This window comes from Megachile rotundata, chromosome 6, assembly GCF_050947335.1.
Source record: "Megachile rotundata isolate GNS110a chromosome 6, iyMegRotu1, whole genome shotgun sequence".
NCBI classification, from domain to species: Eukaryota; Metazoa; Arthropoda; class Insecta; order Hymenoptera; family Megachilidae; genus Megachile; species Megachile rotundata.
The window spans coordinates 19,075,939-19,098,680 of NC_134988.1; the positions used below are offsets into that span (position 1 = coordinate 19,075,939).

Consider the following 22,742-nt stretch of genomic DNA (forward strand, 5'->3'; position numbering starts at 1 on the left):
TTAAGAGATAATAGCGTATTGCTTTGTACTTACCTATATTTCTAATAAGCTATTAACATATTTTTTATTTTCTTGCGATATTTTAATTTTTCCCTTTTTTTTTTCTTTTTTTTTTTTCTTCCTTTTATAATCATTTAATACCGCCTGTTATCGAGTCAACACTAAAGAACGTATTTATTAGCAAAATCTCTACAATGTTAATTGATCAGGAATTACCGAAGATCGTCATCACCACCGTTATAACTAAGTTTGCTATCATCGATCACTATTGTTGCTTAAATCTAAATATAATAAAGAAAAATTAACGTAATAACGAATACAACGATCGGCCGCCAGTGAACGATATATACGTATCTCGATCAAACGTTTACGTGCATTACGCACGATACAAATGGAAATTAAATTATTTATAACCGTTAACGACAAATAATTGTCACTTTCTTTCGTTTAATCTCGAAATATTTGAGAACGATGCTCCTTTAGAACGACAAAATACTTCGTAATACTTATATTTAAATATTTCGTTAAAAGCAGGCGAATACATTATACCGAATCAAACGTGAAAAGTACCATTTAGAAATTATTTCTCATATTTCAACCTTATTTTCGGAAATTATTAAAAGTACTGCAAACTCGAGTACTTAGTCGTTTCAAGAAAGAAAAAAACTTGGAATAAAACGAATTAATTTACACTGGCCGCGTATCGTAATCTCCTTTCCTTCTTATCGCGCCATTGCCGACTTCCTCCGTGACCGTCTTCGCGTAAGTGTATATGTGCGCGCAAGCGCTCACACAATATTCGTACGTATACAGATATACAATGTATTATCGATATCGATAGTAATACTCACAGACGATAAAAAAATATGTAATAATATAAAATAAGACGCGGTAATACTTAATCTGCCACAATTAACATTGAGATTTATTGATAATAAATTTCTTCTATAATTTGACGGCTCGTCGTTTCATGTAAAATTTAAACTTCGATCCCGTCAAATTTTTTGCGTGGGAAGCTTCGTCAGCAGTTTACATGCTCTTAACAAAGTTATTATCATTGTATCCAAGAGAATGAATCGGTATATTCATCGATTAATCTGTTCGCGCGTGACCTACAAATATTCGACTACTAATTTTTTCCTTCTTTCTTGCCTGTCTCCTCTTCGTCCCATACATATTCATATTCACGTATAGGTATATAAGTACGCGTATATATAAATTTACGTATTACTGCATTTCTCTTAAATTTAACGCTACGGTGTACGACATACGACATCGAAAGTATTATTTTGGAACCCTATCCTGCACGTTTGTAAGTAATCACAATTTTAATACACGAATCAATGTTAGGATCATCATCGATGCTCGGAACTTCGATGATAGATTCAGCATGCTCGTAATTAGAAACAAAGTATCAAGTCCGATGAATGAAAAGTAAAAAATACGAGAAAAGTAAAACGAGAAAGCTTGCTGCATTATATCCTTCCTAAAGTATACAAGAAGTTCGTTCGACATTCGTTCCTGTAATATGAGAAACAGAAAAAATGAACAAATAAATTATTCGAATGTAATAAAAGTGAGAAAGGTTGTAGGGAGGGGAGGGGAAGAGAGAGATAGAAAGAAGAAGAAGAAAACGAAAATTATATAAAATTACGCAAAAATTCCGCGAAATATAAACAATACCTGTGCGTTAAATTTGAGAGAGAAGCCAAGCTGTTGGTCGATTACTCGATGGCATAGAGCATGTAGAGATTGCCAGCATCACTGCCTGGTGGAACCAGGACGTGAGTCGGCGGTAGAGCAGCGAAACCCAAAAACATGAAGGTACGAACCAGCATTGCTAAACCATAACAACAGAGTGATTTAGACGACAAGTTCTTTTCGTCGCGATCATTTTCATTCGAATGAAAAAACGGTCGACGACAAGTACCTCGATCTGTTCTATCCTTACGCAGACAAACAATAATATTGGTACATCGTAGCGTTTCTTCGGCGTATTCCAGAAGCGAAACGAAACCTTCTTTCGATCCTTCGGGTAAAAGACAACTTGGTACGCGAATGTATAGACATCGTCGCCATACTACCGTTTCCCACTCGACAGATGTGCTTTCCGTTAAATGAAGAGTGAAGGTCAGGCGCAACGATTCGCTATTTCGCACAGCTTTTAATAATTCATCCTCCTAAAAATTTATTGAAAATTATATAAAAGGGGATAATTTTACCATATCGAACGGAGCGTAAATCGTAAAAACGGAAAGATACTTTACTTGTACAATGTGGGAGCTCACAGAGAGCTGACTCTGCTTGATCCCCACGCCGCGGCTCTCTGTGTTGACTGTAGATACAGACAATGCGGCATGGGGCACATCAGGACCACCACAGAGGCCCCACACCCAGTGTTATACAATAATGTTGTTGAAGTCTACTCCCTTCTTCCAAACTCTCCTCCATACATTTACTCGACATTTCGCTGTAATTATATACGTTCAACGATAAAGTGCGAGCGAAAAAATTATATCGATAATTTAAATTTAAATATAAAAAATGAAAGAATATAACGAAATTTCACGTTTATTTTTAGTAAGTTAATAAAAATAAAAAAGAAAAAAAAATGTGGCAATTAACCGTCACGAACCGTATCGATAATGTTTGTTGCGCATATTACAATACGTACGTACGCGAATAATTAAGGATGAGTTTATCTACGTATCCATATATATTTGCGAAATAAAAACACTTAGCTGGTAATCGACAAACAGATACGAAAGATAAAACCATATATCGGCAAATAAAGTTATCTATATCGCTATCGCGTTTTCCTCTTGCTCTAACACGCTAAAATATGCATCGCCTTAGCGTACACGATCGCAACGGCTGTTATCTAAGTAATTTACGCGATTATTCTTCGTAAATACGTGCATTCAGCGTTTGCATGGTACACGCATGTACGCGTGCGTATCGTAACAATTTGTACGAGTTTATATACATCCAAGCCAAGGATGTAAAAAGAAGCAAGAAATAACGAATCGATCGTAAGAAAAATTTTCCATATTTTTTTAAACGAGTAAGCGATTTAACGGAATAATATCAAATTCGCAATATTACGCATATAATTCTAATATCTCGTACATTCGTTCACGTACAATACGGAACAGCTGATGTACGGCTATATGTACTAACGCGTCTGCGTTGCCTTTACGTCACACGATTCACGTGGCAAATATACATATACACACGCAAAATACATACATATACATCTATGCATATCACAGATTATCGTTCTCTTCTACTAACGTATACGATATCGTCATCTTATGCTCCTTTTCGTACTTTAAATAGATTTTCGTTTATTCGATTCATCTTAGTATATATATCAACAAAATTATTCTTCTTCTACCTTCGTTATCTTATACAATTTTCAATTTATAACGACAAAGGACATATATTCGTTCGAATGTTTGCTTTTCATTAGTACAATGAAAAATATTTGAAATGCATAAATGTATATACGTAATAGAATATAGAAGGTAAGCAATATAGTAGACCTTCGATGGTTACTATAAAGACGAGTACGATTTATAAAATATTAAAATAAATGTACTTGTTAAGAAAACTAATCGTGTTCGAGGTAACAATATCCGTATAAAGGATTCGTAAGAACAATTTTCACGACGCAGGAAAACAGTAAAGGGAACCGATAAATAGAATTCAAAATGGCGATGACGAATCAAAGGCAAAAATGGCGCAATAATCGTATGATACTCACCAATTGCTCGATATTAAACTTGGCATTATTATGCCCTTTTTACTACTTTCGCAATTACTTAACGAGAGACTGGAATTAATACTCATACTTCTTTCTTCGTAAAATTTTGACGGCCGTAATTTTCCTTCTCCACAACGAAATACTCGCTAGATCAGCGATTGCTATACGATAAGAATAATCGTAGAATCAGCAACACCGAAGACAACCGTCCCACTCGGGCGACCGAAACGACACTGGAGTGTTCCTCGTTATCGAATCGACTCGGTTCGTTTCGATTCGATATATTTCGATTTCGTTCGAATCGATTATATACGCGTACGTATCGTTTTCACTATTCTTTCCATTCGATACTCCAATGCGATATGATACTTATGAATACGCACGCAAGCGTTAGTAACGTGTACACGTTTTTTACCGTATAAATTATTGTAAAAATTTTAACGTTAACCCATATTTAACGGAGAGCGAATTAACGTTAATAACACGAAATGAAAATTTCGATGAATACCGATATTTTTAAAATACAAATCTTCCGTATTTCCACTTTTTGAACCGAAACGATCGTTTTACGTCGATTCATTGGCACATCGAGAAATTATACGACGAAGGAACATTTAAATAATCTTAAACTATATATTTTATATTCAACAAGTTTTATTTCATTCGCGTTATACACAATGCTATTTCTGTTCTTTTCTCACACCGTCGTAAAAAGTACCCGATGAATATTCTCATTATATATTTTGAATAAAGAAATAACTAAAAATTCCTAAAAATCATACACAAATAATATAATATGGAATGTTTAAGCTGGAAAATTTGCAAGATCTTCGAACGTCTCTCTTTCTTTTAAATTCCGCTTTACTTTTAACTTATACGTTTATCATCGTGATTTCGTTCGCTATAAGTAACGTTAGAAAAAATAATAAAAGGAAAAAAATTATACGTTACAAAGATACTAGAAAAAATTAAATACTTATGCATTCTTTACGATTAATATAAATTTCGTACGTTCGTATAGAAATTCAACCGCACATCACTTGACGAACAAAGTCTTCGTAATTGATATTACCCTGCGAATCTTCGTGACCAGCTAACAGCGTTTCGACTTCTTCGTCACTGAGTTTCTCGCCTGAAAGATGATATAATACGCGATAAATAAATATATTCATGCTTCGTTAAATATATTTTAAATAACAGAAAAAATAAATTGCTTATTCGATCGTACCTAACGTCGTCAACAAATGTCTCAATTCGGCAGAGGAGATAAAACCATTCCCATCCTTATCGAAATGACGTAAGCCTTCTATAAAGTCATCAGCGGTGTCGGAAGTACGAGATTTGCTTATAGCTTGATAGATAGGAAGAAACACTTCGAAACTAATACGTTCATCAGGTTTATGCTGATGTGTAAACTTCTTTACATCCGATTCTGTCGGATTTTGTCCAAGAGCACGTAGCGCGTCTCCAATTTGTGCCACATGAATTTTTCCATCTCCACGACTGTCAAAAAGTTGGAACGCTTCCTGAAATTCTATAATAAGAAATATCATCGTTTTTACACGCAGAGAAAATATAAAAACCGAGTTCAAATACATTTTCAATGCCAATTCGAAGATATTCCATCTTCGAAGCAAGCATTCTTTACCTTCCATCGATGACATCATTCTGTTAGTTAATTCTCTATAACTACAGCTATACATTTTACACACAACACTCGGTATAAACCAGTTACTATTAATTAAAATAAATAATTAAGAAAGACAAATTGAAAAATACGTAGAAACTAATGTCAACGAAATTCACAGTTGCATATATTTACACGGCTCAAAGTTTCATCGATATTACGAATACGATACCCTACACTCCTTGTCTTCGTTTTTGCTTTTCCGTTAGTGTTTCTTTATAGCGTAGAGCCTAACCATAAAAGGCAATCGCCGAGTACACGAGTCGGTGTGACCAACGTAAGTCTAATAAGGTAACGATATTCTTGACCCGAATTAAGCAGCAAGAAAACTGTCCGCCCCTCTTTAATCTGACCTGTTCGACATCGAAGATATCATTTACGTTCACTTACCTGCCAATTGATCCTCCGAGTAAGATGCCTGAAAGTATACGTCCATTACCACTTGTCGTTATCCTCTGTTTCCTTACGTTACTAACAGGAAAATAATAGAAAAAAATGAATATATTAAAAAATACTTACCATCCCGCTTACCTATCGTGCCACGTACGTACAAAATTTCTGTCCACCTTTCTACACTATGCGTATGTATGTCAATAAGTGCGTGCACTCGCAAACGACATCAAACGTTTTGACCGCACCAAGTTTTTCGACTCGATCCTGTAAAAAGATCCGACGTAGTCATCCGTTTCCTATAATATGTCCAACATAAATTTAGATCGTCGAAATTATAGACAAATGCACTGTGCAAAATTTCGATTTTATTGATCGTGTTTTAACAAAAATTTGACAGAAATTATTCGAAACAATATATTAGTCGAAGAAAATAAGCAAAACAGTATAGAAATTGGAAAAATTCTGCTCATCTATATAGACCGCAAAAGAAAGTAACCTGTTCATCGATGTTTTACGTACTCTATGATCGTAATCAGTGGTTTACCGTGCCATCTATCGAAGAACGCAACAATTAAACACTGAAGTCCAGTTTTTGTAACGCATCGAATACGAGAAAAGTTTATACACCGAGTTTACAACGGTAGAGTCGACAACGCACGAAGACGCGATAATTTTGAACGCGATAAAATTATGTCTTACGCACACGAACGAATAATCAAACGAGATTCGCAGATGCATTAACACTGCCTCAACGAATATTTATTCGATTCATTAACAGTAACAAGATTTTATAAAATTGAAGAAACTTTAATAATCGATCTTTCTACAATCACACGTGTACGCTGTGTTAATACATACTATTTACACGTTTTGCACACGTGTTAGGTTTCAACAACCCGTAAATGTCGTGACATTGCTAAGATTCGTTATATGTATATTTTATAACTTTGTGCGTATATACGTAACAATATTTTGATCCCTTTGCAAAAGTTAGGTGTACGCGCGTTTGTATTCGCGTATTTGTTCTCGTGTACGATGGAATCTCGATTAATCTTGATTAGATTAGGTCAAAGATATAACAACATTATTTCGAAGAAAACTGTAGCGGTGTATCCATCGTCCGATTCTCCATCGATCGAGTCCCGTATTATCCAAGGTATTTTGAACTTTACACTACACGATGGTATTATTGTTAAAATTTATGTCATAATCGTTGTTTCTCAAATCATATACGTAACATTGATATTTTAATTCTACCAACATCGAAGAGCGAATAACTTCTTATTAACTAAATGCTAGTACGTAAAACTTCTATTATTCGCGATAGGTTCGATTTTCATCGAACCCTCGGATAACCAAGATTTTATCGTATTCAACGACAAATGCAAACGCAGCAGGTATTAAATTGATAAAATGTAAATAAATATTAGGATAAAAAAAAAATTGGTGTACAATACACGCAACAAGAGCAAATGCTTTTAAAGTTGTGGTCGTTTTCCATGAAGAAAAGTATATATTAAATTTCTAAGCACGATATTCGGCGTAAACGAAGTATCCTGAAGAGATTCATTGGTCATGGGACTGGTATATTTCCCGCATAAGAACCATTCGTTTATAGCTGCCTTTTCATAGGTAAATCCGTCTGAAGTAGCATAAAAATGACAAAAGAAAAAAATATACCGATCGCGGTTCATATTCGCGACGACAATTTTGTTAAACGATTCTCACCGGAACATCGAACAGGTTCTCTCATTATTTCGTGGGTGATAGGACACAAAAATTCATGAGGTATTTCGGTATCGTCCGCCGAGATTTCAACGACATTACCATCTTCTTCGCGTTTCAACCAGTAGAGCTGTGACTTAAACGTTTCTATAATCTAAAAGTTATTATTCCAATTATAATCGTATAACGTTACAGATAATGTCATCGATTAGAGAAAACGTACATTTTCATTTTGATCAACGAGTAATCTATTCGTCAGTTCATCTTCCGACAAAATAAGTAATTGCCGTCCAGTTAAAGAATCGGCGTAGGCTTTTTTCGCTAACGACGATAAATCTACTTCGTTCAACCACTTTAAAACATCGCTCACGCTCCAATCTGCAACCTTACGCGTTAAAAGCACTATTAATTAACGATCGTCCATAGTTGTATAACGTTGAAAGGAGAAGAAATATTACCCTTTGTACGACAGTTTACCTTTTTTCTGTTGTACTTTAAGTTGTCCATTAAAATATTTTGCGAGATCAAATGTCGAGGTATCTTCCAAATTAATACAGTTTTGTCCAGAGCACCTAAAAGTAGAGAAAACCAATTACCAACGAAAAAATGAAGAAAGAAAACGAGAGAACAGAAATACCCATATGTATATTATTGAGTGACCAAAACCTGTAACAAAGAGGGACGTATCTTCCGAAAAGGCACAGGTAGTTACAAGGCTTTCGTGCTCCTCTAATACGTGCAAACAAGCTCCGGAGTACTAAAATCACGCGTTGCATATAACATAATTGATATTATACGTGTAACAACTCATATAACGTACATTCTGTGTCGATTATTTTGGAAAGAAAGGGTAGAAGAAGAAATTGTTTATTTACCACGCTCCATATACGAGCTGTTCTATCGGTAGCAACACTTCCTAAAATTTCACTTTGAACCGGAGAAAATCTCACGCAAGTTATATTACCCCCGTGTCCGGCCAACGACTTTACTTCTCGATAATGTAAATCACTGTCACCGCTCCCATTGCCTGTCGTCGTAATCTCGTTGCTGTCGGAAATCGCTATTTGCCATAATTTTACCAAGGAATCGTTACCGCCGGTCGCTAACAGATAAAACCGTTTGTTCTCGTTACTCGTATTTGCCTTCTTCCCTGTAACACGAACCAATACATTTAAGTAGACACGCGGTATATACGTAGGTAGGTAGTACGGGTGAGAAACATACCGATGGTTATTAAATCGGAAGTCGGACTAAAATCACATCCTTGTACACCCAAATCATGCGCTCCTTCGCAGATCATCAATGCCGCGCAACCCTTCTCGTCAATGACATCGAACAACCTCCAAGTACCTTCGTTACACGCCGTAACCAAATAACGAGAATCATGGGTAAAAGCGATAGCATTCACCGCATCGGAATGGCCCCTGAAAATGCTGTAGTATCGTCCGTTTAATAGGTCCCTGATTTTTATACACGACGACACGAATGTAACATTTCCGTGGCTCCATTTGTTACGAATTACCAGTTAGCAACATTACACGAAGAAAAGATAAATTGTTTTATTCGTATCATTTTACTTAATCGAGTATATTATCAAGTTCGATCGTGTTAGACGAATTATATTAAAGAAGGAAAAATACGTACCGAAGTTCCTCCATGGTATTCATATCCCATAACGTTGTCATCTCGTCGTCACCAGCCGTAGCAATTTTGGTACCATCTGGTGACCATCGACAAACACGAATACCGGATCCAGAATTTACGAAAGAAGATTTCGCTTGACATCCGTTCTACGACATAGTAATCGAAGAAGATCGATCGATGTATGTTCCATAATGCTTTTCCAGCGAGCATCAATCTTTCGAATCGCATACAAACTCAAGTGCAACACACGTATGCATGGTAGGTATGCAAAGACACGCATTGGAAGAAAAATAGTGGATCAATCGATCGAATCGCTACTCTATTGGATAATCGCGCGTTAATCGATGGAATAACGGGAAGGTATCAGTGAATTATTTTGTGGTAAAACTGTTCGAACGAACCGGCTGAAACGGTATGTATTACCTCGGTACTCCAGATAATGGCTGTGCCGTCTAAAGAGCAAGAAGCGAGCATATTACCACAAGGACTAAATTCCACGTGATTTATGCTATATTTATGACCATCCAGCGGACTATACGACTTTTCATGGAATTTCATGCTAATTTCAGAATCTTCTTCTTCGATTTCAATGTTCCAAACGCGTACTAACTTGTCCCTAAATTATCGTAACTATGTATATATATATATATATATATAAATAAATACATGTATATAGAGAGAGGAGATATATATATATATATACATATATATGTGTACACACATATATACATATACGCATGACTATAGAGACAGATAGGATTAGGACTAACCCCGATCCAGAAGCGATCAATCGATTTCCATATAAAGCGACGCTATTCACAGCTCCAGCATGTTCGTCGAGTTTTTTAATCAATCGTACATCGTTAATCGACGTTTCCGCGTTTTTCATTACGCTTTGCTCGTAGTCGGCATTCTAGGAAAATACAAAGGATTATCTAGCGTTCGAAAGTAAGGGTTTGAACGCGAACGAATCGAACCTGCTCGTTATTGTCGGAAAAAAGTACCGGCGCCGAATGTCGCGCAAGTTCCGAATCGAAGGTCAAATTTCCCGTAAGATCCCACACGATAACAGATTTGTCGTTGGAACCTGTAACGTTAAAACGCAACGATAGGACAGTCGCGTTAGAAAGGATATAAAAATCATACCCGTAGCCAGTAAATTTCCATCTTTGGAGAAGGCACAACACGCTACGTATCTTCTGTGTTCCGACGTTATCGCGACTACCTTTCCGGAACTCTAAGAAAGGAAATAATTGTAAAAGTAATCGTTTCTTCGCACGTTATTTCGTTTGTCGTACCGTTTCCCAAATTACCGCAGTTTTGTCGAGACCACTGCTAGCGACGTATAATCCGTTGGCGCTAAAACGAACACAGGTTAAGGCGCTACTATGTTTCTCCATCGTTCTGCATAGATCGATCGTCGCGACGAACGGTCGAGCTTCGCATTTCGTTTGTACGACGCTTATTTGCCAAAGTTTAACGCAATGATCGTTGCCACAAGTAACCAAGTGATACAATTTCGTGAACGGTTCGTTATCTGCGGGTAGGAAGAGATTAGAAAGAAGGAGGATCGCGCGAAAAATATACACCGTTGTCGTGATGGTGTTTTACGAGGGTAACTTTACTTACTTGTTATTCGTTGAGAAGGTGAAAAATCGCAAGAGACGACGCCTAAATCGTGGGCATCGTTCACCGAAGCGAACGCTGCAGTGTCAGGAAGACACGAATCGATAAGATCAGCGGTGCAAAATAATTTGAGAACAGCAAAGGTACAAGTCGTAATCAACCAGTTGGAATCGGGTGAAAAACATAGACTCTGTATAGCGCCATCGTGTTTTTGAAAAGACCTGAATAGAACTCGTGATCGTTGTAAGGTATTTAAGATTTTTTTTTTTGAGAGGATAAAGCGGGTACCTGATCAAAGTACGTCGTATCAAATCCCAAAGGCAAACCTGTCCGTTATCCCCGGCAGTGGCGAGCAAAGTGGAATCCGGTGAAAATCTACAAACTCTTACCGCTTCGCCGCCTACTTGAACCATAGTGTGAATCTTGGATCCCGTCTACGAACATTCCGGAAACACGAGAAGGTTAATTATACATCTTTCTATTACCTCGCATCGTTTTCGATTCGGGGTAAGCACAACGTACCCGTAAATTCCATAACAACGTAGTACCGTCGATGCTGGCCGAGGCTAACATCGTCGAGCGAGGACTAACTTTAACGGAAGTGACTCCATATTTATGCCCTTGCAAGGGAGAAAAGAAGGCTTCAACGTATCCTTCGCCTATTCGCCATTGCCAAACCCTGACTCGTTTGTCGCTAGGAACGAAGGTAGAGTGAATTCGCATAGAATGTCCGCGTAATGTCAGTTCGTATAATTGGGGCATCTTACCCTGATCCGGTAACCAACAAGCAATCGCCAGCAAAATCGACGCTGGTCACGTCGCTGGTGTAAATCGTTAACGTCTGTAGAACCTGTACGTTATCGATCATAGCAATCGAAGTTTGCATTTATCACGTGGATAATTTTTCTTTGGACTTCCCTTTGGAGAAGACTGTTTAGGCGTGTACGTAATCGAGCGCATGCAACTACATCCTCGGAAAGTTTCGTCGCTAGAAAAGAAAAAGCAGGAAATGTAGTCAACGCAACATAGGCAGAACGAAGTGTAACGTGTAACGATTTATTTTTTCTTTTTGTTCATTACCTCTCAGTCGTTGTTGTTTTCGGAAGTGTGGAATATGAAGGAAAACGAAGACGGTAACGTTGATATTCCTCGACGAACTGGTGAATTTGTTCCGGCAAACGATGCGACGATCAGCCAACTATAGGTGAAGAGTACGTGGCGTATAAAGCGAACTGCAGAAAGTTCGAGACCTTGGCATTGATTATTATTACGATTGCACGTGTCTCGCGAACTAGAGTCTAGTAGATCGAAAACATGCTACACAAAGAGAAAAAAAAGAAATTGCAAGTATCTATAAATTTTTTATTACAGTTACTTAGTTTGAAAACGTTATGTTCGTATACTGCGATCGTTATTTTTAAAACATCGCGGTGAATCGAAATCGCAAAAAAAAAAAAAAAAAAATATGCGACGAAGCTTATTCTTATATGTTCAATCGCGCTCTGTAGGAAAAATTAAAAAGTACTTTCGATTAATCAACATAAGCTTTAGTATACGTAACGTAAACGTTAAAGTCGGTTAATACATGTATAAAGTAGAAGCAACGAAAAGCGGGAAAAATTCATTACGAAATGAATTTTCGCGTAAACGCGTTCAGCAATATTCAGAAAACAATTTATATTTATCTACGATACACGCATTTATAAAAATAGTTTTTGTTAAAATAATATTACTAATTACGATACAAAGAGTTTTCAAAAATAAGCTCGCAATTCGGAAAAAGTATGAATTTTCGTTTTTGACGTGCCGAAATTTGAAATTGTGCACAAATACCTCTTTGTCTGCTTGTTGCGCTCTATTTGCATCCTGGATACTAAAAGAATTAAGGAATTTTGGTAGAATATATACCATTTTGTATGAAAAAAAAAAAAAGGAGAAAGAAACGGAAATAAGTAAACGGTCACGCATCTATGACAATTGTATCGAGAAACGTTCGTTTGTTTTAACGACGAAGTAGGTTCCATTCGGATACTTACACTGTGTTTGCAAGTAATCGGCGTACACGAAATATTAAAGAGGGAATCGCGATACAGTAAAACCACGCGTAACTGGGACGAGAGACAGTGACGCTTACTCGAGTTAGCAAAGGCACACACGATGTCGATCGAGTCGCGTAAATGTAAACGAAACGTATCACACGTGTATTACGTAGCAAAAAAGAACGAAATCGATTAGGAACACGTAGAGCCTACGACCGTAGGAGAAACGACGAAACATGTATAATCCAGAAGTAGAGTAAACGAAGCGTTGACACTAACGTGTTTAGTGGACAATTGTACCTGGTGGTAATCAGAAAATGTACAACACCGGCGAAAGGAAACGTAACGATTACTCGCGTAAAGAAATATACTCACGTTGCGACGATGATGCGTAATAAACAGGTTACACCGCATACCGTAGTCAACACGTAAAATAAAACCCAACGTATCAATATATTTAACATTAAATACCCGCGTTAAACTCATTGCTTCATGTCATTCTAAATTTCGATGTAACAAAGCATGGACTATGGACCATAAGATACGCAAGGCGCAAAAGTGTTTGTCAGAATAGCCAACCTCGACGAGTCATAGATTACATTAGAGCTAGATGGGTCGCGGTGTAAGAATGCCAACTTGAAAATGTAAAGGAATGCAATAGAGCCAACACGAAATAGTCGTAGAGCAGCTAGCTTCAAGATGGTCATGAGGCATTAACGCAGCAGTGCCAACTTCGAAGAGCGAAGGAATTGGACGTCGACCGAGTCACGGAGCAACTCGATTCGAGACGGTCGGGCATCGGCAACTAGCGCATCTACCTGTTCGCCATCGTTCCGTTATAATAGCGCATAACCAATTCCTATCTTCTTTTTCTTGGATTTCTCTTTTTTTTCGCGCTTTTCGTTATTTAATAAAAAGTGCGGAGAAAATTCGAAAAAGCCTCTAAAAAGCAAAGAAAACAAAGAAAAGAATAGGCATCGATATGAACGGGCACGGGCATTACTGTGAAGTGGTACAAGCATCAATGTAAACAGGCATACGCAACAATGTGAACGGGTAAAGGCACCAATTTGAACGGCGCCTCGGCGTCCCTCATTGGTCCGCGCCCCGAACGCATCGATGTGAACGTGTGTTTCGCTGCTGCCAACTTCGAAAACTAAAAGAATTCGACGCTGCTAACCTGCGAGATAATATGCCGCGTTTAGGAATAGCCAACTTCTAAAACAAGAAATGCGAAGAAAATTCGAAAAGACCTCAAAGAAGCCAAGGAAATTCCGAAAAGACTCTGAAAATCAAAGAAAACGAATAAAAAGCGACAAAAAAGAAGAAAAGAAATCGATTTAGCGGTATTTTAACGAAACGAAGGAAATGTGAATCGGCATAGACATCAATGTGAACGGGACAGAGGAAACAATGTGAATAGGTAGAGGCAATCATGTGAACGGGTATAGGCATCAATGTGAATAGGTATGCACATCAATGTGAACGGGTAAAGGCACCAATGTGAAAGAAACCTCGGCGGCTCACCATGGTCCGCGCTTTGGAAGCATCGGCGTGAACGGGTGTTTCGGTGGTGCCAACATCAAAGAGTAAAGGTATCGAGCACTGCCAACCTGAAAGATACATTGACGTGATTCAAAATAGCCAACCTCAGTGAGTACGAGAGCACCTGGAACGAAGATGGTCAACACGCCTCCCTGCAGAAATGCCAACTGTATGCTAATTGCAACAAGGAAAGACTGCCAACGTAATTGACGAACAGAAAATAATCGCCACCCAAGTACTGCCAACCACATTGAGTCACAGAATATCGGCATTCTAGACGGCTGTGCGCCAGCAAGCAGCAACTCAAGAGCGCCAGTCTGATGGAAATTGCGCGAGCGAAGGATTGCCAATATAAGTGTGGTGCGACATTTGGCAGCATTGAAAACTTCAACGAGTTAGTCAGTGAGCAGCGGGAAGCGAAATGGTCGGGAAAATTGTCACCACGATGGGCATCGAGGCAGTGAAGGATTGCCAACATTATTAGTGGTCCAGATGTGAACGCTACTTCAGCACTGCCAACCCGAACGTCGCTTAGCACTGATGCAATGGTGCCAACCCCGTAGAGTCACGGAGGAAATGTGATGTAGATGGTCGTTCATTAGTAACCGCAGCACTGCCAACATGATGGCTACAGCGGTAGAGAAGGACTGCCAACCTGAAAAATCGGTCCTCGACAACATTTCAGAACTGCCAACCTAAAGGCGCTTGACCGAAGCAGTGGAATATTCGCAACAGTTATGAGAGACGCAGCAACGCGAAGCGAGACGGCTGTAGCTGTAGAAAAGCGAGTCGAAAAGTGTAAACGAATGTAATCTTGCAAAGAATAATCAGTCATTGAGCAATGGTAACCAAGATGGCCGTGCCTCAGTAAGCGCAGAACTACCAACTTAATGGACAACGAGTCGCTGAAGGTCTGCCAAACTAATCCCCGAACCGGAAGTGCGCAGCAGGCAAGTGGTGCCAACCGAAATCCGGGATGCGGTAGCGTGAATCGGCCTTTTCCAAGATGGCGGACCGACGCTACGACGCACGTGCCGGTGGTGGTGCAAAAATCGTGAAAAACGTGCAAAATTCGGTGAAATTGTGCCGTGCAGTGCCGTGAAAGTGCTGTGGGAGTGCCGTGGAGTGTCTGTGAGTGCCGTGCGTGCAGTGAAAAGTGGGTTTCATGCGCGGGTGCAGTGCGTGCCACGTGGCAGGTGCAGTGGAACCGGTGAAAAGCGGTGAAATCGGCGGAAATCCAGCGAAAATCGTGCCGTGAAAGTGCCGTGGAGTGCCTGTGAGTGCAGCGGGTGCCGTGCGTGCCGTGAAAAAAAGCTGGTGCCGGTGCGGGGACGGGGGAGGGTAGTGCGTGGGTGCAGGTGCAGGTGCAGTGCGTGGGTGCAGCGGAACCGGCGGAAAATCCAGGAAAGCGGCAGAAAATCGTGGTGCGGAGAGGCGTGCAGTGCGTAGAATGCCATGGGTGCCGTAAAAATGCAGGGGTGCAGGTGCGGGGGGGTGGGGAGGGTAGTGCGGGGGTGCAGGTGCAGTGCGAGGGTGCAGCAGTGGAACCGGTGGGAAAATCGTGAAAAGCGGCTGAAAAGCGGCGCATCGCCCCCGGAAAAGCGTCCCGGAAATCGCCCCGAAACCCCGGCGCAAAATCCATCCCCGAGGGGAGGGGGGTTTGGGGGGGTGGGGTTAGTAGAGGGTAACCTGTTTTAATAAACTAACTCGTATGGTATACCACGCTTGGAATTTGATGAAGGTTTGTATATTATATAGGTTATTGAATTACTTCCATTCTTAAGAGTTCCATACGAGTTAGTATATTAAGACAGGTTATTGAAACTCTGTCTTATTTCTAGTGATCGGTGCAGTGAATAAGGAGACTCGTCGTTACAGTGAAATGCATTTATTGGAATATTCAGTGGAACCTATTGGATTACAAACCTTCTGGAACAGTGAGAGTGCAATAGTGAACCTAACCGACTGGATCACCTAACCTAGTGTAATAGCAGTGTATGGCATAGTGAATATAACCTGGTGTAATAACATACCTAGTGGAAGAGGTGTATTGGAATTCCATACGAGTTATGTTATTAAAACAGGTTATTTTGTTAGTGACAATTTGTGAAGTAACCTACTTGAATAATCTAACCTTATGGAATAGTGAGAATGGAATAGTGAGTGCATTGGATTACCTTCTGGAATAGCAGCATATGGTGAGTACTTTCATATTACCTTATAAGGTTAGGGTACCTAACGTGTTAGGTCATATTAACCTATCTCTCTTCAAAGGTTAGGTCACATTAAGCTTTACCTCGGAAGGTTAGATCACCTTAAGCTTATTTAATATACACCTAACCAACTTCCGAAGTTTGTTTGTGTTAGGTTAGGTTAGGTTAGGTTAGGTTAGGTTAGGTTAGGTTAGGTTAGGTTAGGTTAGGTTAGGTTAGGTTAGGTTAGGTTAGGTTAGGTTAGGTTAGGTTAGGTTAGGTTAGGTTAGGTTAGGTTAGGTTAGGTTAGGTTAGGTTAGGTTAGGTTAGGTTAGGTTAGGTTAGGTTAGGTTAGGTTAGGTTAGGTTAGGTTAGGTTAGGTTAGGTTAGGTTAGGTTAGGTTAGGTTAGGTTAGGTTAGGTTAGGTTAGGTTAGGTTAGGTTAGGTTAGGTTAGGTTAGGTTAGGTTAGGTTAGGTTAGGTTAGGTTAGGTTAGGTTAGGTTAGGTTAGGTTAGGTTAGGTTAGGTTAGGTTAGGTTAGGTTAGGTTAGGTTAGGTTAGGTTAGGTTAGGTTAGGTTAGGTTAGGTTAGGTTAGGTTAGGTTAGGTTAGGTTAGGTTAGGTTAGGTTAGGTTAGGTTAGGTTAGGTTAGGTTAGGTTAGGTTAGGTTAGGTTAGGTTAGGTTAGGTTAGGTTAGGTTAGGTTAGGTTAGGTTAGGTTAGGTTAGGTTAGGTTAGGTTAGGTTAGGTTAGGTTAGGTTAGGTTAGGTTAGGTTAGGTTAGGTTAGGTTAGGTTAGGTTAGGTTAGGTTAGGTTAGGTTAGGTTAGGTTAGGTTAGGTTAGGTTAGGTTAGGTTAGGTTAGGTTAGGTTAGGTTAGGTTAGGTTAGGTTAGGTTAGGTTAGGTTAGGTTAGGTTAGGTTAGGTTAGGTTAGGTTAGGTTAGGTTAGGTTAGGTTAGGTTAGGTTAGGTTAGGTTAGGTTAGGTTAGGTTAGGTTAGGTTAGGTTAGGTTAGGTTAGGTTAGGTTAGGTTAGGTTAGGTTAGGTTAGGTTAGGTTAGGTTAGGTTAGGTTAGGTTAGGTTAGGTTAGGTTAGGTTAGGTTAGGTTAGGTTAGGTTAGGTTAGGTTAGGTTAGGTTAGGTTAGGTTAGGTTAGGTTAGGTTAGGTTAGGTTAGGTTAGGTTAGGTTAGGTTAGGTTAGGTTAGGTTAGGTTAGGTTAGGTTAGGTTAGGTTAGGTTAGGTTAGGTTAGGTTAGGTTAGGTTAGGTTAGGTTAGGTTAGGTTAGGTTAGGTTAGGTTAGGTTAGGTTAGGTTAGGTTAGGTTAGGTTAGGTTAGGTTAGGTTAGGTTAGGTTAGGTTAGGTTAGGTTAGGTTAGGTTAGGTTAGGTTAGGTTAGGTTAGGTTAGGTTAGGTTAGGTTAGGTTAGGTTAGGTTAGGTTAGGTTAGGTTAGGTTAGGTTAGGTTAGGTTAGGTTAGGTTAGGTTAGGTTAGGTTAGGTTAGGTTAGGTTAGGTTAGGTTAGGTTAGGTTAGGTTAGGTTAGGTTAGGTTAGGTTAGGTTAGGTTAGGTTAGGTTAGGTTAGGTTAGGTTAGGTTAGGTTAGGTTAGGTTAGGTTAGGTTAGGTTAGGTTAGGTTAGGTTAGGTTAGGTTAGGTTAGGTTAGGTTAGGTTAGGTTAGGTTAGGTTAGGTTAGGTTAGGTTAGGTTAGGTTAGGTTAGGTTAGGTTAGGTTAGGTTAGGTTAGGTTAGGTTAGGTTAGGTTAGGTTAGGTTAGGTTAGGTTAGGTTAGGTTAGGTTAGGTTAGGTTAGGTTAGGTTAGGTTAGGTTAGGTTAGGTTAGGTTAGGTTAGGTTAGGTTAGGTTAGGTTAGGTTAGGTTAGGTTAGGTTAGGTTAGGTTAGGTTAGGTTAGGTTAGGTTAGGTTAGGTTAGGTTAGGTTAGGTTAGGTTAGGTTAGGTTAGGTTAGGTTAGGTTAGGTTAGGTTAGGTTAGGTTAGGTTAGGTTAGGTTAGGTTAGGTTAGGTTAGGTTAGGTTAGGTTAGGTTAGGTTAGGTTAGGTTAGGTTAGGTTAGGTTAGGTTAGGTTAGGTTAGGTTAGGTTAGGTTAGGTTAGGTTAGGTTAGGTTAGGTTAGGTTAGGTTAGGTTAGGTTAGGTTAGGTTAGGTTAGGTTAGGTTAGGTTAGGTTAGGTTAGGTTAGGTTAGGTTAGGTTAGGTTAGGTTAGGTTAGGTTAGGTTAGGTTAGGTTAGGTTAGGTTAGGTTAGGTTAGGTTAGGTTAGGTTAGGTTAGGTTAGGTTAGGTTAGGTTAGGTTAGGTTAGGTTAGGTTAGGTTAGGTTAGGTTAGGTTAGGTTAGGTTAGGTTAGGTTAGGTTAGGTTAGGTTAGGTTAGGTTAGGTTAGGTTAGGTTAGGTTAGGTTAGGTTAGGTTAGGTTAGGTTAGGTTAGGTTAGGTTAGGTTAGGTTAGGTTAGGTTAGGTTAGGTTAGGTTAGGTTAGGTTAGGTTAGGTTAGGTTAGGTTAGGTTAGGTTAGGTTAGGTTAGGTTAGGTTAGGTTAGGTTAGGTTAGGTTAGGTTAGGTTAGGTTAGGTTAGGTTAGGTTAGGTTAGGTTAGGTTAGGTTAGGTTAGGTTAGGTTAGGTTAGGTTAGGTTAGGTTAGGTTAGGTTAGGTTAGGTTAGGTTAGGTTAGGTTAGGTTAGGTTAGGTTAGGTTAGGTTAGGTTAGGTTAGGTTAGGTTAGGTTAGGTTAGGTTAGGTTAGGTTAGGTTAGGTTAGGTTAGGTTAGGTTAGGTTAGGTTAGGTTAGGTTAGGTTAGGTTAGGTTAGGTTAGGTTAGGTTAGGTTAGGTTAGGTTAGGTTAGGTTAGGTTAGGTTAGGTTAGGTTAGGTTAGGTTAGGTTAGGTTAGGTTAGGTTAGGTTAGGTTAGGTTAGGTTAGGTTAGGTTAGGTTAGGTTAGGTTAGGTTAGGTTAGGTTAGGTTAGGTTAGGTTAGGTTAGGTTAGGTTAGGTTAGGTTAGGTTAGGTTAGGTTAGGTTAGGTTAGGTTAGGTTAGGTTAGGTTAGGTTAGGTTAGGTTAGGTTAGGTTAGGTTAGGTTAGGTTAGGTTAGGTTAGGTTAGGTTAGGTTAGGTTAGGTTAGGTTAGGTTAGGTTAGGTTAGGTTAGGTTAGGTTAGGTTAGGTTAGGTTAGGTTAGGTTAGGTTAGGTTAGGTTAGGTTAGGTTAGGTTAGGTTAGGTTAGGTTAGGTTAGGTTAGGTTAGGTTAGGTTAGGTTAGGTTAGGTTAGGTTAGGTTAGGTTAGGTTAGGTTAGGTTAGGTTAGGTTAGGTTAGGTTAGGTTAGGTTAGGTTAGGTTAGGTTAGGTTAGGTTAGGTTAGGTTAGGTTAGGTTAGGTTAGGTTAGGTTAGGTTAGGTTAGGTTAGGTTAGGTTAGGTTAGGTTAGGTTAGGTTAGGTTAGGTTAGGTTAGGTTAGGTTAGGTTAGGTTAGGTTAGGTTAGGTTAGGTTAGGTTAGGTTAGGTTAGGTTAGGTTAGGTTAGGTTAGGTTAGGTTAGGTTAGGTTAGGTTAGGTTAGGTTAGGTTAGGTTAGGTTAGGTTAGGTTAGGTTAGGTTAGGTTAGGTTAGGTTAGGTTAGGTTAGGTTAGGTTAGGTTAGGTTAGGTTAGGTTAGGTTAGGTTAGGTTAGGTTAGGTTAGGTTAGGTTAGGTTAGGTTAGGTTAGGTTAGGTTAGGTTAGGTTAGGTTAGGTTAGGTTAGGTTAGGTTAGGTTAGGTTAGGTTAGGTTAGGTTAGGTTAGGTTAGGTTAGGTTAGGTTAGGTTAGGTTAGGTTAGGTTAGGTTAGGTTAGGTTAGGTTAGGTTAGGTTAGGTTAGGTTAGGTTAGGTTAGGTTAGGTTAGGTTAGGTTAGGTTAGGTTAGGTTAGGTTAGGTTAGGTTAGGTTAGGTTAGGTTAGGTTAGGTTAGGTTAGGTTAGGTTAGGTTAGGTTAGGTTAGGTTAGGTTAGGTTAGGTTAGGTTAGGTTAGGTTAGGTTAGGTTAGGTTAGGTTAGGTTAGGTTAGGTTAGGTTAGGTTAGGTTAGGTTAGGTTAGGTTAGGTTAGGTTAGGTTAGGTTAGGTTAGGTTAGGTTAGGTTAGGTTAGGTTAGGTTAGGTTAGGTTAGGTTAGGTTAGGTTAGGTTAGGTTAGGTTAGGTTAGGTTAGGTTAGGTTAGGTTAGGTTAGGTTAGGTTAGGTTAGGTTAGGTTAGGTTAGGTTAGGTTAGGTTAGGTTAGGTTAGGTTAGGTTAGGTTAGGTTAGGTTAGGTTAGGTTAGGTTAGGTTAGGTTAGGTTAGGTTAGGTTAGGTTAGGTTAGGTTAGGTTAGGTTAGGTTAGGTTAGGTTAGGTTAGGTTAGGTTAGGTTAGGTTAGGTTAGGTTAGGTTAGGTTAGGTTAGGTTAGGTTAGGTTAGGTTAGGTTAGGTTAGGTTAGGTTAGGTTAGGTTAGGTTAGGTTAGGTTAGGTTAGGTTAGGTTAGGTTAGGTTAGGTTAGGTTAGGTTAGGTTAGGTTAGGTTAGGTTAGGTTAGGTTAGGTTAGGTTAGGTTAGGTTAGGTTAGGTTAGGTTAGGTTAGGTTAGGTTAGGTTAGGTTAGGTTAGGTTAGGTTAGGTTAGGTTAGGTTAGGTTAGGTTAGGTTAGGTTAGGTTAGGTTAGGTTAGGTTAGGTTAGGTTAGGTTAGGTTAGGTTAGGTTAGGTTAGGTTAGGTTAGGTTAGGTTAGGTTAGGTTAGGTTAGGTTAGGTTAGGTTAGGTTAGGTTAGGTTAGGTTAGGTTAGGTTAGGTTAGGTTAGGTTAGGTTAGGTTAGGTTAGGTTAGGTTAGGTTAGGTTAGGTTAGGTTAGGTTAGGTTAGGTTAGGTTAGGTTAGGTTAGGTTAGGTTAGGTTAGGTTAGGTTAGGTTAGGTTAGGTTAGGTTAGGTTAGGTTAGGTTAGGTTAGGTTAGGTTAGGTTAGGTTAGGTTAGGTTAGGTTAGGTTAGGTTAGGTTAGGTTAGGTTAGGTTAGGTTAGGTTAGGTTAGGTTAGGTTAGGTTAGGTTAGGTTAGGTTAGGTTAGGTTAGGTTAGGTTAGGTTAGGTTAGGTTAGGTTAGGTTAGGTTAGGTTAGGTTAGGTTAGGTTAGGTTAGGTTAGGTTAGGTTAGGTTAGGTTAGGTTAGGTTAGGTTAGGTTAGGTTAGGTTAGGTTAGGTTAGGTTAGGTTAGGTTAGGTTAGGTTAGGTTAGGTTAGGTTAGGTTAGGTTAGGTTAGGTTAGGTTAGGTTAGGTTAGGTTAGGTTAGGTTAGGTTAGGTTAGGTTAGGTTAGGTTAGGTTAGGTTAGGTTAGGTTAGGTTAGGTTAGGTTAGGTTAGGTTAGGTTAGGTTAGGTTAGGTTAGGTTAGGTTAGGTTAGGTTAGGTTAGGTTAGGTTAGGTTAGGTTAGGTTAGGTTAGGTTAGGTTAGGTTAGGTTAGGTTAGGTTAGGTTAGGTTAGGTTAGGTTAGGTTAGGTTAGGTTAGGTTAGGTTAGGTTAGGTTAGGTTAGGTTAGGTTAGGTTAGGTTAGGTTAGGTTAGGTTAGGTTAGGTTAGGTTAGGTTAGGTTAGGTTAGGTTAGGTTAGGTTAGGTTAGGTTAGGTTAGGTTAGGTTAGGTTAGGTTAGGTTAGGTTAGGTTAGGTTAGGTTAGGTTAGGTTAGGTTAGGTTAGGTTAGGTTAGGTTAGGTTAGGTTAGGTTAGGTTAGGTTAGGTTAGGTTAGGTTAGGTTAGGTTAGGTTAGGTTAGGTTAGGTTAGGTTAGGTTAGGTTAGGTTAGGTTAGGTTAGGTTAGGTTAGGTTAGGTTAGGTTAGGTTAGGTTAGGTTAGGTTAGGTTAGGTTAGGTTAGGTTAGGTTAGGTTAGGTTAGGTTAGGTTAGGTTAGGTTAGGTTAGGTTAGGTTAGGTTAGGTTAGGTTAGGTTAGGTTAGGTTAGGTTAGGTTAGGTTAGGTTAGGTTAGGTTAGGTTAGGTTAGGTTAGGTTAGGTTAGGTTAGGTTAGGTTAGGTTAGGTTAGGTTAGGTTAGGTTAGGTTAGGTTAGGTTAGGTTAGGTTAGGTTAGGTTAGGTTAGGTTAGGTTAGGTTAGGTTAGGTTAGGTTAGGTTAGGTTAGGTTAGGTTAGGTTAGGTTAGGTTAG

The 22,742-nt window shown here is 39.3% G+C and overlaps 3 protein-coding genes across 17 annotated transcripts; all 3 read right to left on the reverse strand.

The window, feature by feature from the left end:
* Window positions 1–80: 80 nt before the first annotated feature.
* Window positions 81–4,016, reverse strand: Oda (Ornithine decarboxylase antizyme). Its single transcript, XM_012287717.2, is given in 6 exon segments — window positions 81–1,521; window positions 1,684–1,840; window positions 1,931–2,180; window positions 2,268–2,369; window positions 2,371–2,470; window positions 3,767–4,016. Coding segments are annotated over 5 exon segments (654 nt in total). The 5' UTR covers window positions 3,853–4,016; the 3' UTR covers window positions 81–1,521; window positions 1,684–1,724.
* A 384-nt stretch (window positions 4,017–4,400) lies between these two features.
* Mlc-c (Myosin light chain cytoplasmic) lies at window positions 4,401–6,332 on the reverse strand. 5 transcript variants are annotated; one of them, XM_076532424.1, is made up of 4 exons: window positions 5,985–6,332; window positions 5,844–5,924; window positions 4,995–5,300; window positions 4,401–4,898 (listed from the first exon to the last, which is right to left on the reverse strand). In XM_076532424.1, the coding sequence occupies exons 2-4, from the start codon at window positions 5,887–5,889 to the stop codon at window positions 4,792–4,794; spliced, it is 459 nt and encodes a 152-aa protein (XP_076388539.1). In that variant the 5' UTR covers window positions 5,890–5,924; window positions 5,985–6,332; the 3' UTR covers window positions 4,401–4,791. The 5 variants fall into 5 exon arrangements, with proteins under 5 accessions (XP_076388539.1, XP_076388540.1, XP_076388537.1 ...); XM_076532425.1 differs by having other exon boundaries at window positions 5,844–5,871; window positions 5,973–6,329; XM_076532422.1 differs by lacking the exons at window positions 5,844–5,924; window positions 5,985–6,332 and adding exons at window positions 5,415–5,500; window positions 5,589–5,836.
* On the reverse strand, window positions 6,003–13,435 carry LOC100881755 (WD repeat, SAM and U-box domain-containing protein 1). 11 transcript variants are annotated; one of them, XM_076532401.1, is made up of 21 exons: window positions 13,256–13,434; window positions 12,878–13,180; window positions 12,675–12,714; window positions 11,922–12,039; window positions 11,609–11,829; window positions 11,364–11,535; window positions 11,130–11,275; window positions 10,845–11,062; window positions 10,514–10,752; window positions 10,362–10,452; window positions 10,193–10,302; window positions 9,986–10,128; window positions 9,639–9,831; window positions 9,216–9,361; window positions 8,796–9,004; window positions 8,447–8,721; window positions 8,238–8,328; window positions 8,049–8,143; window positions 7,795–7,956; window positions 7,575–7,725; window positions 6,633–7,488 (listed from the first exon to the last, which is right to left on the reverse strand). In XM_076532401.1, exons 5-21 carry the CDS (start codon window positions 11,725–11,727, stop codon window positions 7,325–7,327), a joined length of 2,724 nt encoding a protein of 907 aa, XP_076388516.1. In that variant the 5' UTR covers window positions 11,728–11,829; window positions 11,922–12,039; window positions 12,675–12,714; window positions 12,878–13,180; window positions 13,256–13,434; the 3' UTR covers window positions 6,633–7,324. The 11 variants fall into 11 exon arrangements, with proteins under 11 accessions (XP_076388518.1, XP_076388516.1, XP_076388515.1 ...); XM_076532400.1 differs by having other exon boundaries at window positions 11,922–12,073; XM_076532398.1 differs by having other exon boundaries at window positions 11,922–12,158.
* Between the last annotated feature and the right edge of the window lie 9,307 nt (window positions 13,436–22,742).